Consider the following 17,917-nt stretch of genomic DNA (forward strand, 5'->3'; position numbering starts at 1 on the left):
ATGATGGAAAAACAAATAAAAATTAAGTAATTACACATGTTCCAAACATAGTAGGTCACCCCTTTTGCTAGGGTTGGTTGGCTCGATAACCCTAGAATCTCTCAAGCTACCCTTTAGTCAAAGATCTTCAAAAGTTTTTAGTGTTGCATAGGAATTTGGAACCTAGCTCAAAGGTTGAAAACATTGAATAAAGGGCTAAGAGGGACAAGGGCATTGCCATTAAGATAGATAATGTTAAGAGGATTTGCAATTTGTGCCTGATGGGTCATGAGATGGTTCACTAGATCACAATCGAACTGCCTTGGCAATTCATGCACTGGTGGACACTTATAATGTGAAATCCTAATTCCTATTTATTGCACATGATTCAACTCTTTGCCTTTTGTACCTTTTTAATATACAAAATTGGCATCATCTAAAAATACCTTTAGAGGATTCATGATATGTCAAAATAGAACATGGTCTCTAAGGTCAACCACCCAAAAAACTTAGGTAAATGATCAAAGAACATATATTTTAGTTGTGCAAATGCTCCTATAATGAATGTGTATAGCTAGATACATTTTAAAGCACCAAATTGAAATGTTCCTTATCTAAATGCAAATGATTTAGTTTAGAATGATCAAATATGAGTATGATAAATGATTATCTTTAAATAAAAATACATGACAATAAATCACACAAATGTATGTTAAGTTTATCTTTAGTGAGAGAAGAATAGATGTCTGATTTAAGACATAAAAATATATATATAACCATTACAATATCATAATTAAAAAAAAAATGAATTTCCAAACGGGTAAGATACAGATTCATTCCAGAGAGCTTGGAGCGCATGTACGCTGTCCCATGCAATATTTTTATACAGGAAATTTGCGTCACTTTAGTCAACTCTCGCAGAAATGGCCTTCTGTGATGTTCTTAGTTCATAACTATAAGATGGTGTCATCAGCTCAGCCACTGAGCTAAGTTTAATTGAGAACTTGAATTGAAATGGATGATGTGATGGTGTCATCAGCTCAGCCACTGAGCTAAGTTTAATTGAGAACTTGAATTGAAATGGATGATGTGATGGAGCATCCATATTTTCCAGAGGAGCTTCAGCTTCCTGGCTATGTTCCCATCTTCTTCACCCCAACTTACATTCTGGGTGTCTATACAGCTGCCTCCTCTTTGCTTTTTCTATTCACTTGGATTTTATCAGGTACAGTTTTTATGCCTTCATCTTTATCTGGATATGTCTCATCAACTATATTGATCATGAAAACTGTTACTTATTTGCTTCCACAACTCAGAAAATCAACGCACTTTTGAAAACCCAAAATAGATCAAAACAATGTGAATCACGCAGAAATTTTGTTACAAACAATAGAAATCTGTCTGCATTTTTTTAAGATTTGTAGGTTTTGCATAGTTCTAAGGGATGCGCCTGAGCGATCTCTGATGTAGATCTCTCTTGTGAACACCTTTTTTTTTCAGTTCTATTGATTTTAATTTATTATTTGGTAGGCCTTCTCCATATATGGGATGCTTTTGTGAGAGCAAAGGGACTTCTTTATTTTATGTGTATCGATCAATTTCTGTGCAACGTAGCAAATCGATCCTTGCCAATCTACCTACAACATGAGACCCTTAAAGTTTTCTAGTCATTGAAGCCTGTGTTATATAATGTTCCCTTTTAATCCTCAGCACCAAGTGTGTCCTGTCAGCAGAAGTTTAGAACTGAATATGTGGATAAGGCTTCTTTCAGCATTGTAGTTACTTTTAGCTAGGAACTGGCTAAGCATGTGTGTCTTTCCGTTCCTGTTAGCTCTTCCAGCAGTGTGCAGTTAGTCAGTATTTCAGCAGTGTTAGTTAACACCAGCAAATTGAGGGAGTTACCGGACAGTTATTGGATAGGGATCTTTAGGAAAAAAAAACTAAAACTCAGTTTGACGCTGCTACAGCAGCATTAGCGCTTAGGTCGGTGGATCTATTCTTCTCTAGGGATGAAAATCGTCCCGAGACAATTAGGGGAGTGGGGCAAATAGCAGATTTGCGTAGAGCAAGGCAACAGCAGGGTTGTGTAGTATCACTGTAAGGAATCCCTGATGCAACAAACAGTGAAATTTCTTCGGCTTTTTGTGCATCATGAAAGGTGACTCCTCAAGTTCTACGATTGTTCATCACTGTTATTTACGTAGGGTTTCAATGGTCTGTCTCTAATTTAGATTTAGGTTAAAATTCACATAACCATCAATTAATTCAACAACAAAATGCTCAGATAACTCAAACAGATGTGTTTTATTCACAGAAATGGAGGTACAGAAAATCTCCGGACAGAGGGACAACTGATCTATGTTTCTGAGATAAACAATATCCAAATCTGCTAAAAATCAGTTACAACTGCTGCTTACATATTGTTGAGTGTATCAATTACTTACCTCTGCTGTGTTAGGCCTTATCAGTTGGAGAAAGATTGTAATTATGTCCTTGGTTTCTATGCTGGTCGCTCCAACCCCTCCGATCTGCCCTCCGGACTGACTGAGACCACCCGGTACAGTTTGATTGAAAAATCTGAGGAACTTATTCCACTCGTGGCTTGGATTCTCCTGTACCTCAACACCCTCCTAGCTGCCTGGGCGTGTAATCGTCAAGCTCCAGAGGGTCAGCAAGTATCAATTACTGGGGTATGAGTGCTGGAAGCTAGATTAAGTCTCTTTATCTACCCTTGATAAGATATGGCAGCGATTCTCTTTGCTAAGATAACCTGGGCGTATGAATGGTGAGATGGCAGATCGCCTACTTGTTAAAATCTGAATTAGCTGGTGAGATTCTTTGAAGTCTGGTTTGTTGGCCTGCTCCTAGTGTTGTTCCCCGAGCAACCACAATTAGGAGCCAGATCTGGAATTGTCATTTCCAGGGCACCTAGAAGATGTAACTAGGTCTGGTCCCTTGAAATTCGCCCTAAAACAAGAGCTGCAACTGTCTGAGTAATCTGCTTGATCTGCCTGTTACATCCAGAAGCGTCCAAACTGATGTGCGCCTTCTACTGCTCAACCTGTGGAATATTAGAAAGAAAATTGATATCTATGTGCTCAGATAATATGTAATAAGAAATTAGCAGAGATAAAACACTGTAGGTATTATGAATGTGAGGCAGGGGTTGCATCCTGACGTCAGGTGCTTTAATCAGGGCTTTTCGTCCCTATTGGAGCTGGTAACATCAGCAAAATATCCTCTCAAAAGTGCCTCCAGAAATGCCATCGACCTGGGTTTATAACACAATGAAAATAGGTCTCTAGGGCCCAAAATGTGTCAACCAAATTCAAATTTAAGTTTATATCTTTATTTATTTTTATATTTATCTTTTTAGTATATACTTTTTATTTTATAAATGTTCATTTAAAATATGTACAGCTTAGGGTGGTGTTTAAAAGCACCTTTGTTAGTGAACCACTGTAGCCAAGATAATTTGGAGGGTCATGAAAACCACATGGTCTCAATAAAAAATGTCTTCCAGATTGTTCTCTTGTATCAGAGGCAGATCTTACTAAGATGATTGCACAATGTTCAACTGCTAGAGGTGCTTCAGTTAGACATGTGTGGACACAGTTTAACAGATTGTTTAGTACAAGCTACTTTTGCTTGCTCTTCTATGGGATTACCTTGATTAACCTGCCTTTCATTTAATGTATTTAAGGAATTGAATTTGGAGGAGTGCAATTAGCTAGAAGCATTCAAGATTTGGCCTACACTAAAGAAGATGCACAAGTTCGAAGTACTATCAATTGTAGGGATAATGAGTGTTACTGATGAATTTGTTACTAAAATGTTTGCTTATTTAGGTTGTAATCCGAAACAGCTTTCTCTAGCAGATTGTGGGAAGTTGACTGCTGGTGTATTAGAAGCAATACTCACAAATGGCTATAGATCACTTATAAATCTATAATTGAAAAGATGCCCATTTAGTGATGAATTTCTTGCTACGTTCGCCTTTGGTTCAGGGAATAATTTATCCAATCTTTAAGTCAACAATGAAAAAGAGGTTAATGTCATTGTAAAGGCATTACAAAAGAGTCTCAAACAACCTTTGGAGGTTGGGTGCCTTTCTCAGGTAGAAGTTATACACAATTGTGGCATTTTCGCAGCTGTCATCAACGCATGGCAAGTACACCTGGAGTAAGTGCTACCATGTTTAATGCATTGACAAAGGCCAACATCAACTCCAAGCTACTACTCAGGGTTGCTCTGAGTACAATAGCATGGTGGTTGTGAAGAGAGAAGACTCAATTAAGGCCTTGAGGGACGTCCACTCGTGGTCTTATCTTTCAAAGGTAACATTGGCTGTTAGGGATAATTGAGCTAGGGAAAATTGGAGGAACTCTTTTGGATCGGCTTATAGATCATTAGAGCATTGATCTATGATAATAGAGATCATTAGTTCTATAAAAATGGTTCTCAGTGACTAAGGCATTGATTTTGCAAACCTAGAAGGAGATTCAAAAAGAAAAGGGCAACCTGGCCAATCTAGAGAAAATTATTCAGCTGTCTACATGACAGAAACTTTAAATATTGTCATTGTAGATTGTACAACAGATTCCAAGGTTGTTAAGAATTACTACCAATAATATAGTCACTACAAACAAAAAGGCAAATTCAAGACTGCTGGATCAATGCCTAAGATTGAGGAGTCTTCAAAGAAGATCCTATACACACTGCTTTTATGAGACAATTATTGGTGCTGGTCTACCAATTATTTACTAGTTTCTTGATTCAAATGCTTCAAAATATCTCAATTATGATGCAGCGACAAGTGAGTTTAAGGTTGACTACCTTTTAGGGGCAACTATAATACTTCAAATAGATATCATTTACGAAGGTGGAAGAAGCTTGAATCTTGCTGTGGACCTTGGACAGATGGAAGGTGCTTATGTGCAAGGAGTTGGATTCTTCTTTATGGAGGAACATGTTGTTTACAAGAATGGAAGAATTATAGTGGTTCCAGATGCCATCATTGACATATGCGAGAACAATAAAGTATTAACCAAAAAAAATCAAAAGTACCACACAAATATCTGAAGTACCCTCTTCACATAATTCCAATGCTCTCTTCCAGGTTTAGCTATAAACCTGCTCAATGCTTTCACTGCTTGGGCAATATTTGGCCTAGTGCAAGCCACTGCATACGTTAGACTACCTATTGCACCAGCATATGGCACATTAGGCATATCCTCAAAATCATCATAATATCTGGAGCACATCTAAATTAAGCGTAGCGCCAACTGGTGGAGAAATTCTAATTGGCTTACAATTCTGCGTATAAACCTTTGCAAAATAATGTCCACATACTTACTCTAAGAGAGCCAAATCTTTTTGTATTCACAATCTCGCCTGATTTCCATATCCAATATGCATCTTGCTGCCTCCACATATTTCATCTCAAGTGCAGTTGAAATTTGAGCTTTAGCTCACTAAGCATACCCTTGGTGTTACTAAAAAACATGTCATCCACATAAAGGCAATAATTAGTATATGATCATCAGTACATCTAATGTAAATATATCCTCGCTTCTTACAAGACCCAACTTCAACACCAATGAGGTAATTGTTTCAAACTACAAGGAGACCATTTTAACTTGCAAACCAAGTGGTCCTTCCCTTTTACCACAAAACGATTAGGCCGTTGCATATAAATTTCCTCTTCTAGATCCCCATGCAAAAATGTAGTTTTAACATCCATTTGTTATCAAAATCAAAGTAGTAGCTATGGATAAAAGAAATCTAGTTGAGGATAATTTAGCAATAGGTGAGAATATTTCACCAAAATCAACTCCAAATCTCTGGGAGTAGCCCTTAGTCACCAGTTTGGTCTTGTACATCTCTAATGTACCATTTGCTCCATTTAGAAATCCATTTACAACTAAGGGCTTTCCTTCCTTTGGGCAAACAAACAAGATCCTAGGTGTCACACATGTTTAGATTTTTTGTTCCAATTTATATTTTGCTGTTGCTACTGTTGCTAAGAAGACACCATTAGCAACCTAAAACACTTTCAGAACTCAGTTCATCAATTGGAGATGCGCCCAACCTGATATTGACTCCCATTGTTTTAGGTAAATAGGCTTTAGACAGTAACAACAACTGAAATAAGGTTGATGTACCTTATTTAGCAAGATTGCTAGGTAAATTCAAGGAAATTATGGGTCGAATCTTGCTTTGCAGCGCCTAGAATAACTGACTCTCATGCAATGATGTTAGGGTTTGATGGCAGCAAGATCAAACAACTGATCTGCCTAGGGTTAAGTATACTGATCCACCTCATAAATTGGTCAAACAGCTGGTTCACTTTATAGACTGCCTTCCGTTACTCCAAAAGATGTTTGTTGGGTCTGAATTTGGGACAAAATCCCACTTTCTGGGCAGATATCCTCCTAATGTTGCTCCTTTTTTTGAAATCAAATGCTCTTGTTACTCAATATGCAAATTCCTGAAATGGGCTTGCTCAAAAAGAAGCTTGGGGTTTCATCCTTGCCATTGCTAAGTTAGAAACAAGCGTTTTGTCCTTGATCTGATTGCTCAAATCTTGAGAAGTAAAGAAATTCATCAAAATTGAATGATTCAAGTGAAGAATGAAACTTGTAATTATACCTGTTCATGGATTGGTTTCATGGACCCAATTTTGGTGACTTTTAAAAAATAAAAATTGAATTGAAGTTTATTTTACTTTAATTAATTTATTTATTTTAACTAGCATTTAAAAACAATTTTGTTTAATTTAATTTTAATAATATTAATTATTAATTGCATTAGGAAAATGGGGACATGACACTTCTAAGGAGCAGGTGGACTTATAGCTTCTTCCAAAATTAATGACTCTTCTTTCTTACTTGTGAGCTTTCTGCGGAAGAAAAATTGTTGATTTAGTGGTCCTCAACTTTGATTGTCGATATCTTGGATACAGGTTAATTTATGCAAGGACTTCATGGGGCGCATCATCATTTTAGACTCCATAGTTACTGGCTTGGTGCACCTCATTAAACAACCATATAATACAAAATACCAAGGCACACAGTGTAATTTTCTATATTCGCTGACAAAACAATGGTAATTGCATTAAAATCCAAGTCATTTGGATTTGCATTTTCTAATTAATTATTATCCTCTCCTTCATAATTTAAAGAAGATAACCAACTTTTGTCATCAATAATAATATTTTTAATCTAATAATTTTTTAATGTGTTTGTGCTCATTGAAGATTCATCCTTGAAATATTGCTGTTTCCAATAAAATGTCTTTTTGTTGGTTTTTTGTGTAACTAGGATAGGAAAATAAATAGGATTCGGATTGCCTTAAGGCATCATCTGAATCCTTATAGGGCAGGGCCCTATCTATTGTATTTATATGTAATGTGTAAAACCATTAAGGGCTGGACCTAACATGTAAAGGGGTGCATCTCTAGGTCCAATGTGTGGACCTATCTCCAGCACACACATTTTGTGGTGTATAGTCTTATGTATTGATCATTTATGATGGGCTGGGCCCAAATGATTGTATTATTAAAAGGACGCATCCCTTCTCCAAACGTGTGGTCCTATATATTATTTTAGCACATCTCTATGTAGCGTGGGCTCTTGTAACATGGAAACTATATTGTTTAGGTCCCATGCTTATGGTGGCGTGTGGAACTAATATTATAGTGTTGGCCCCAAGGATGGATTGGGCCGACCCAAGATAGGGCTCACCTCTTGTATATATGCACAAGCATATCACTAGTCGTAAAGGCAATCAAGCAATCCGAACATTAGACAATCAATGTGAAGACCCTGTGCTCTGCAATAAAAGGTCAATGTGAATTCTGATCAAGGAATCAGCGAATTACTTCTATCAGCATTTGCCATACATGTGATCTTGGACAGTGAATACATTGAAGAGGATAGCGAGTTCCTCTTGAAGGTCTACAAACACCATTAGGTCTGCAATCTTCAGTGAAGAACTACGAAGAGCTGAAATCTGTATGCTGATGATATTCTTATATAAGAAAGAGATAAGTCTGCTATCTTCTGCTGTTACATTGTGCCCTAGCTGGGTTACGACTGTAACCCTAATTCTGCCCTAGGTTGACAGTTATATCAGATAAGTAATCTGATCTTTATTGCCATTGTATTCTACAATTAATAAAAGGATCTAGATCTGATTTGTTGCTGGGTTTTTCCTCCAAGAGGGAGGTTTTCCCAGGGTATGTGTTGTGTCTTGTCTCTTTTGTATTCTTGCATTCACATTGTTCTCTGCAATCTGATCACTAAAGTTGATATTTTGGCTCTAAAAGATGTTTTGTTTTGGGTTAGAACAATCATATTGTATAAAAATTTATGCTACTAATCTTTTCTCCAAATATTTTGATTCTTGTGGAATATTTATGCATGCGTTGTGTTTAAACTCTAAGAAATGCTTAAGTTTGGGCTTTACTCTCCAGGGAGATGCTCGAAGATCACAACCATTGACAGATTTCTCATGTGCTGGTGGGCATTTACTGGATTAACTCATATTGTGCTGGGAGGGTATTTTATTTTCTCTCCTGACTTTTACAAGCTCAAGTCCCCTGTTTACTTGGCTGAAGTTTGTAAGTTCTCTGATATTTGATATGTATGTTTTTCTTTCCTTGCAACAAAATAGTGTAATCTATTTTTGGGGATAAATTTTCTGATCATGTTAAATGTCTCTGAATAAATTAACAGTAAAAGAGTACAGCAAGGGTGATTCAAGATATGTAGCAAGGAATTCTGCTGTATTAACACTAGAAGGAATTACTACCCTGTTAGGGGGTCCTGCAAGCCTTCTTGCTATGTAAGTACACTACAAGAAACTTATGGTATTTTGTGGTGTTCCAATTTGAGTGATATTTTAACTGAATTCAAGATCCACTGCTAAGTTCAAATATTCACGCATGGAAGTAAGATGTGGCATATCCCTTTGTAAGATTTGGGAAATAGAATTTCATGTGATTTGATGGCATTTGTTGCTAAAAAGCTTTTTCAAGAAGTAGAGGCATATTAGCAAGATACACATCATATCTCTTTTACAATTTAAGAATAAGATACTTGCTTTGGCACGCCTGTAGATCTATTAGATTAAGATATTTTAATAGATGAATTAGGAAAATCACAATCAGTGATAGAAGCCATTCTGCTAAATGAGAACCATGACAGGAACAAAAAGTTTTCTAATGTTGTATTGGATACAGGTATGCTATAGGAGCAAGGAAGCCATACAGCTACCTAATTCAGTTCAGTGTTTCTTTGAGCCAACTTTACGGTGACATTGTTTATTTTGTCACAGCGTTGCTGGATGGTGACAATTTTTCAGCTAGCCGATATTATTATTGGGCTTACTTTGTTTTCGCAAACAGCTTTTGGGTGGTAATACCCATGCTGATTGCAGTAAGATGCTGGAAAAGAATAACTCAGAAAATTTTGACAGAAAAAATGAAAAAAGTCTGACCTATGGGTTCCATCTTGAGCATTGATGGTGCTAGGTTATTGTTGCATTTACCAAACTCTAAAAGCACATTTCTTGAGGACTTTTAATGCTTGTCTTCTCATAATAAAGCATTAACATTGTGCCACCCAATTCCTTGGTGTTACCAATCATGACACATTCTTTTAGTTACAAAAAGCAATTTATGATTCCTCATTTAAATGTGTAATTTGAAAAGAGTTATATAAAAACGAATTTAAACTGGAAGACAGGACAGTGCACAGATGGAGTGAATGAATCTAGTACAAGATCATTTTTTAATTTTAAAACATAATTAGGATCAGGTTAGAAATAAATAAGTGATTATGCCATGTGCTAGTGTATGTTTAATGTTGTTCTATATTGATTTTCTAGAGTCGTAACTACTGTCTGTGAAATACTCTCTTGAATATGATGGATCAAAGACAGATCTTACCGTTTGAAAACCTTTAGCATCCATCTTGGAAAGGCATTATGGGCATCAACATATTTTCTACACAACAAGACACATTTCAATTTATAGCATTGACCGAATCTTAATCATTCCGTAGAAATAGAAACCTGAAAAAGGTTGTTTTAGAGGAAAATATAATATTTCTAAAACTTATAGAAAATGAGGAAATAAAATCAAATACCCTGAAAATATGAAACCCAAACTCTTGCGAGCTGGTCAAGTTGACAATTATGTTGCTCTGAGAATTCACTTATGTTGCTGCCTCATGTTATTGGCTTAAGACACAATGTTTATCAAGTGAATCAGTAGTAAATAAATCTTTAAATTCTTTAATTAACTTATTCAAAACTTTTAATCTGAATTCTAAATTGAAAGTACGAAACTGAAATCTGAAACAATACCACACAATGAGACCAATGTACAAGAAAATACATAGAAACCCAAGGTGGGAAAACCATGTTGATACATGCTGCTAGGATCTACTGTCCTAATCCAGCCTCACAGGTAAAATGGTTTAGAAATTTTTAGGGCACCAACCCTAAAGAATCACCAAAATCTTCTCTGAGAGCACCAACCCCTTTGAACATACAACTCAACAATTTGAGCAGCCACTCAGTATCCTTAGGCACCAACCTTAGGGATATTACAAATGAACTACAACTGGACTCAATTCATTTTGAAGGAATACAAATATAAATGTTATAAGCAAAATTATATTACCCTTCAGAAACTTAGATTGATCCAATTATAATATTCTGCAAACAGATTATCACAACCTTTGTATTTATCAATATTCTCCAGCAACCTGTTAAGTCAAACTCAAAGCAACCATCAACAATATAAAAACATATCAGTGATAATTTTGAGTCTACAAAATCTAAAATCTGTAATCAAACAGTTTCCAAAACACTTTAAACAACTTCAGATTTACTGTACAAAAGTTCAAAACAATCTCACTGAAACTGTAGTGATCCTTCGCTGTTTACTTTATCTCTTCAATTTCTCAATAAATGATATATAACTGCGTTTTACACTTCTTGTTCTAATGACTTGATATTGCAGTCACTGTTCGAAACCCATTAATTATCAAAACCTCTTTGTCTTTAATTGCGATCACTCACACACACCTTATCATCTTTTTCCACACACCCGGTATCAACCTTTTTCAGACTTTAAATAGCAATCCATTCTAGTTGTGACTCGTTCGAGAAGTTACAACCGATATCTTTTACAAAAATATAACAATCTTTGTTGTAACACTTAAAAATAATAATAATAAGAAGTTCGAATCATAACTAAAGCAGCTAGCAACCATATCTCCTAATATTTGAACCGACTCAAGACACAAATCAGTTTTGAATAACACAATAAATTTAGGTAACATGTGAATCAGACAAAAGTTCATTTTATTATTGTCTCACTGTGCAGACATTCCTACGTAAAAAACTCATGGAAGGCTTCACTTTCAAAGCAGCAAACACCCGATTTAGACCAATACATAAACGTATAATGATACGGTTCAGTTCAACCTTTATCAATAGGTTTATTTAGTCCGTTTTAAGATAATATGATGAAGATGCAAATAAATAAAGTAATATCGTCTTTAATCTGAATTTGCTGACCGTGTTTGCAGATTTTACAGCAATAAGAAGTAAGGAAACAAAACAGTTTCAAATTTCTGAAGATTGTATACTCAGTAGATGATTACAAAGGGTGGGGTTTGATCTTGACATCAATGACAATGTGGACTACCAATCTTCCCCTTTGTCATTGATGTCAAAAATCTTGTTCAACACTGTAGCAAATCCAACATTTGTAAGCAAATCTGAAACTATAATCAATGTTGAACATTCCTGCAACTACATAAACCATAAACATCTCTGACAATCCAAAGAAGAATCAAATCTGAAACCATAACCACCTCTGACATCTCTGCAACATGTCTGAACAAATTGAAATATATCATCCATTGCAATTTAAACTGGGAATGTCTCCTCCTTTGACATCAATGACAAAAGATAGGGGCAACAAATGAGACAAGAAAACACTCCCCCTAAGCAGATACGTAGATATGAACAAAATTAAGTTGGCAAAGCCACAACTCCAAGCCGTTGACGAAGAGCTTCAAAAGTTGTTGTAGGAAGGGGTTTTGTAAAGATATTTGCCAATTGATGTTTAGTAGAAACATATTTGAGTTGAACTTCATGATTTGCAACTCTTTCCCTCAAAAAGTGATACTTAATGGATATATGCTTAGTGTAAGAATGAAGAACCAAATTCTTAGAAATATTAATCACACTAGAATTATCACAAAGGATAGAAATAGTTTTATCATTTGTCACCTTCAAATCCTTGAGAGTTTGTCTCATCCTCAAAACTTGTGTACAACAAGAAACTACAGCAACATATTCAGTCTAAGCAGTAGACAAAGTCACAGAATTTTGTTTCTTACTTAGCCAAGCAACTAACTTATCTCCCAAAAAGAACGCACCACCACTAGTACTACACCTATCATCGATACAACCTGCCCAATCTGCATCTATATAGGCTGTCAAAGTGAAATCATTAGTCTGTGGATACCATAAGCCATAATTCACTATGCCCTTTAGATATCTATAAATCCTTTTAACAACATTAAGATGAGAAACCTTAGGAGTAGATTGAAATCTAGCAACCATACACACAACTTGCATAATAGCAAGTCTTGACATTGTAAGATATAATAAACTAATGACCTATATTTTGTCCGATTTGTATCTGGTGTGATGCGGGAGCATCCCCGGTCAATGAGCAATCTTGCATCAACCAAAAATATTTGTTTTATTTTTGTTCAGTTCTATGTTGCAGTTTCTAGTTTCTTCCAGCATTCTCCGGTATCAGCTTATTTTTTGTTGCGGATTAGATTCATGGCTTCTAGACATGTTCTTATTCCTTATTCCAGATTTTCAGTTCATTCGGATTCTTTTCCGGCAAGTTATTGCTTCCGAATTGTCTGTTTCTTGGTTCCCGGAGCAGTTTTGAGCTTAACAACTAGTTGGAGGTTTCTTCTCGTGCGGAGTGATTTCTTGGCTTGCAGATCTGTTTGGCACCACGTTTGATGTTCCTAGGTCCTTGGCCGACCTTCCCTAACGGTCCACACTTCGTTATTGTCTTTGGTGGAGGAGATCTTCGCTTTTTGGGCTGACCTATTTTACACGTTTCATTTTTCCTATCTTGGAGAATGCAATCTTTTGTTGCCGACCCGGATGTGTTTCGAATGCTATGTATATTGTTGTATTCAATCCTTTGGTAGACAAGGAAAATTAGATGATGATTGAGATTTTATGATTTGTCATTTGAACTTCTCAGGAGATCCAAATGGATCATTTTCTGGAATGTAAGTTGTAATAAGGCTTGTAAGCCTATATGTTTACCAGCATGTTGTCGACTTGATTTTAATGAATCTATGGTATTGCGGATGTCGAATTGTGCCTTTTCTACTTCATGTCGTGTTGCTTCCGTTGTGTTACTCTTGTTGCATGATCCAGATTGTTCTCTTTGAGGATCCTCCGGGTCATGGCTGCATCATGGTGTATCATCATTTTTACTCAACTTACAACCTATGATAATTGGTGTATTGACATGTTTACAATCCTCCATTTGAAATCTCTTAAGCATCTCTTTATTATATTTAGTCCAAGAGAGAAATATACCTGCATCCAACTGAGACACTCACAACCCAAAAAAAAATGAAAGCTCTACTATCAACAATTCGAATTTTGTTTGCATTTGGGTGGTAAAATCTTTGCAAACATTACCATCACCACCAAAAACAATGTCATCAACATTAACTACTACCACAAATACATGATCACCAATTGACTTGAAATATAGGTTGCTACCTACATTACCTCTACTGAAACCCTACATAAGAAGATATTGATCCAACCTGGAGTACCCAGCCCTAGGAGCCTATTTTAGACCATACAAAGCCTTTTTAACCTACACACATAATCTTCTTTTCTTGGACGTTTAAATCCTTCTAGTTGTTCCATATATACTTCTTCTTCCAAATAACCATTTAGAAATGCATATTTAACATCCATTTGCCAAACTTTTAATTTTTTTATGAATTGAAAATGCCAAAAACATTCAGATATCTTCTAATCGAATTATAGGAGCAAATGTTTTGTCAAAGTCAATTCCCTCAATTTGTCAATATCCTTTGCACACTAGTCTAACCTTATTTCTCACAAGTTTACCATCCTCATTTGGTTTGTTCTTAATTACCCACTTAGCACCAACTACATTTTTACCAACAAGTCTAGAAACTAAGTCCCATGTTTTGTTTTTCTGTATTTGACTTAATTCCTCTTTCATTGCATTAATCCAATTTTCATCACTACGAGCCTCATTATAAGACTTAGGTTCTAATTTAGAAACCAAAGAAAGATATACCTCTTCGTTACAATGTTTGGCAACTTTTCTCCGTGTTTGAACACCATCATCAATATGACCCATGATTTGTTGCTCAGGATGGTTCTTCTTCACAAATTTTGAGGGAGCCTTTTCATTAGATCATTTTCAAGAGTCGCTTCACCACCATTTTTAGACCCTGTTTCATCAATATCATGTTCAAGGGCATTAGTTTCAAAATCTTTAGCAATATTTTCATATTCCATGTCAACAATAGGTTCTTCAGATCTATCTTCCTGCACAACCTTATCTACTTTCACATTAGCACTTTCAATCATTCTTTTTAATCTAGCATTATAACATTTATAAGCTTTGTTGTATGTAGAATAGCCAAGAAAAAATACCCTCATCACATCTAGAATCAAAACTTCCCAAACTATCTTCATCTCTTCTAATAAAACACCTACTTCCAAAAACTTTGAAGTACTTAACAGAAGCAGGTATGCCATACCATAGCTCATAGGGAGTTTTCTTACTATTAGGCCTTAATTGTACTATGTTGAGAGTGTAAATTGATTCTACCCAAAATTTGTTTGATATTTTAGCTTCATTTAGAAGAGTCGTTTCCATCTCCTTAACCGTTCGATTCTTTCTTTCGACTACCCCATCTTGTTGTGGAGTCCATGCTGCAAAAAAATGTCTTTTACTGCCAAACTTTTCATAATATTCATCAAACTCATTAGAAAAAAATCCACTACCTTTGTCAAATCTAAGACACTTAATTTGAAAACCACTTTCTTTTTTAACCATTGCTCTAAAGATTTTAAACCTTTCAAATGCCTCTAATTTTTCTTTTAGAAAAGTCACCCATGTCATTCTGAAAAAATCATCCACAAATAGTAGCAAGAATCTTTCATTTTTTAATCCTCTAGTTTTAGTTGGTCCATAAAGATCAGTGTGAATTAACTATAGAGGTTGCAAGCTTCAATATTCTTTTGGCTTAAAACTTATTCTAGTTTGCTTTCCCTATTGGCATTCCTTACAAACAATGCTTTTAGGATTTACAATTTTAGGCATGTGTCTAATTGAATTCAAAGAGCTAACCTTGATAAGATTATCAAAATTCACATGACCTAATCTTCTATGCCATAGCCAACTTTCATCATATTTACCCAACAAACATTTTTTGCCCCTTAACCTCTCTTAGATCATATACATTATTTTTAGTTCTTTTTCTTTCAGCCACTAATTTCCCTGAATTTATTTTTTTAACTTCACAACTTTGAGCATTGAAAATCACATAATACCCATTGTCACACATCTGGTTGACACTAAAGAAATTATACTTTAGTTTCTCTACATACCAAACATTATGAAGATTTAGAGTAGCATTAATGCTTAGAGAATCTTGACCTCCAATTTGCATTGATGATCTATAACCAAACTTTACAGCACCACCATTCCATTCAGTAAAGTTAGTAAACTTACTCTTATCACCTCTCATGTGATTCAAGCAACCATTGTCGATTATCCACACATTTTGTCTCTTTACATGCAATGCAGTTTGAACAATCATAGATTTCTTCTCTTTCTTTCTCCGCACCTTTTCTGTCTTTTTATCCAAAACCCTGCTTTTTGTCCTATTATTTTTTGCAAAATTCATGTGACGGTTTCTTGCAATACAACCAATGTTCTGACAATTAAAACAAATCATACTGAAGTCCTTCAAGGAATCAAAAGAATTTCTACTAATAAAATTGGCATGCCTTCATGGTACTATTATGCAATTGACTGCTTTATGACCAAAGTAGTTACAAAGATTACAAAAGACATGAAAGGAATAATATCTATTTGTTGCCAATCTTCTTGTAGGAAAATGCCATTATGAATACCTCTTTTGTTCTTGAACTTTAACCAATTATTACTATTGTTCCTGTCACTAGAGCTTTGGCCTTTTTCAATGTCCAAACCAAATATATTATTATTTAACCTCTATTTAATTAAAATTCCATCTAACAAATCTAAACTCTTTTCAAATTTAATTTGTTTTTCAAAGCCTATCTTCAATTGTTTAAGTTCATTCCTTATTGACTACTTCAGTTTCTAACTTTAAACAATTTTTCAGATTTTAATAAGAATTCGGAGTTGATTACATTCATCTGATTCCTTTCCTCAAGTTCCCTTCTTAGGTCATCACCTTCCTTCAATACTAACACCTTTTGCTGTGAATTCTCTCTTTTTAATATCTTAATCTCTTCTAAGGCACACAATAGTTCTCCTTCAAGACTTATCTCACTCTCTTCATCATCATGCAACTCTTCATCACTTTGATCTACACTGATAGGTCTGATTGCCATAAACAAAGTTTCAACACTAGACTCTTCACTGTCTTCTACGTTTAGCTTTTCTTTTTTTTTGAAAATTTTTGTTGCTTGTAAGAAGATTGTCCTCTGTGCTTTTTTTTGAAGCCTTCCTCATTATTTTGGTCATATTTTTCATAAAGACACTTAGTAGCAAAATGTCCAGTTCTCCCACAATTGAAGCACTTGAAGGGTAACTTCCCTTTGCGCTTGCCAAAACTCCTTTTTAGTTTCTTTACTAGATATGCAAGTTCTTCATCCATGTCAGTGTCTAATCCCGAACTTTCTCCTTTTGTCTTCTTTGTGGACTTGAATGTAGTTTCTCTCTTAGTAGTCTCTTCATCAAACATTCTCAATTCATAAGCGATTAGTATTCCATGCAAATCATCAATAGTAATTTGTTTAAGATCTCTAGCTTCTTTTATAGCAAAAATTTTAGCATTATACCTGGAGGGTAAAAATCTTAGAATTTTTTGTACCACTACTTTGTTTTTCACTACTTCTCCAAGGCCCTTGATTGTGTTCACTATCTAGTCCACTCTTAATAGATAGTCTACAATATGTTCTTCTTCTTTCATCTTTAAACTTTCAGATTGAGCCCTGTAGGTTTGTCATTTGGCCTATTTCACCTTGTCATCTCCTTCTTAAATGCTCTTCAATTTTTCCCAAATTTCCTCAATTGACTTACAATGCATAACATTGACAAACTTAGTGTTAGACAAATCACATAATATAGCATTTTTATCTTTGACATTGTTTTCATAATCCTTTTTCTAATATCCAAACATCAAAACCTAAGGAAGAAATATAATGTGTTCTATAGCCAAGATCTACTTAGACTGATTAGGTCTTTTTTTAAGCACTAGCTTTAATACTAATTGTAGAACACAGATTTACTACTGGCAGGGTGGGGGGGGCGGTGATGAATCAGTAGTAAATAAATCTTTAAATTAACTTATTCAAAGCTTTTAATCTAAATTTTAAATTAAAAGTACCAACTGAAATCTAAAACAATGCCATATAATGAGACCAATGTACAAGAAAATAAGTGGAAACCCAAGGTGGGCAAACAACAATGAGAAATGCTGCTAGGATCTACTATCCTAATCAAAACTAAAATTTAAAATGATTTACAAATTTCTAAGGCACCAACCCTAAAGAATCACCAAAGTCTTCTTTGAGAGCACCAACCCCTTTAAATATATAACTCAAC

The 17,917-nt window shown here is 35.2% G+C and overlaps 1 protein-coding gene across 1 annotated transcript; it reads left to right on the top strand.

Annotated features, from left to right (window-relative positions):
* The first annotated feature begins 814 nt into the window (after positions 1–814).
* On the top strand, positions 815–9,609 carry LOC131029440 (probable 3-beta-hydroxysteroid-Delta(8),Delta(7)-isomerase). Its single transcript, XM_057959929.2, has 4 exons — positions 815–1,204; positions 8,456–8,602; positions 8,718–8,826; positions 9,224–9,609. Exons 1-4 carry the CDS (start codon positions 1,060–1,062, stop codon positions 9,477–9,479), a joined length of 657 nt encoding a protein of 218 aa, XP_057815912.1. The 5' UTR covers positions 815–1,059; the 3' UTR covers positions 9,480–9,609.
* The last annotated feature ends 8,308 nt before the right edge of the window (positions 9,610–17,917 follow it).

The sequence above is a fragment of the Cryptomeria japonica genome, chromosome 4, assembly GCF_030272615.1.
Source record: "Cryptomeria japonica chromosome 4, Sugi_1.0, whole genome shotgun sequence".
Classification (NCBI taxonomy): Eukaryota; Viridiplantae; Streptophyta; class Pinopsida; order Cupressales; family Cupressaceae; genus Cryptomeria; species Cryptomeria japonica.

Coding starts and splice junctions, on each gene's coding strand:
- LOC131029440 (XM_057959929.2), top strand. CDS start 1,060: ATGGATGATGTGATGGAGCATCCATATTTTCCAGAGGAGCTTCAGCTT. Junction 1,205..8,455: donor ATTCACTTGGATTTTATCAG/GTACAGTTTTTA, acceptor TTTACTCTCCAG/GGAGATGCTCGAAGATCACA. Junction 8,827..9,223: donor CCTGCAAGCCTTCTTGCTAT/GTAAGTACACTA, acceptor TATTGGATACAG/GTATGCTATAGGAGCAAGGA.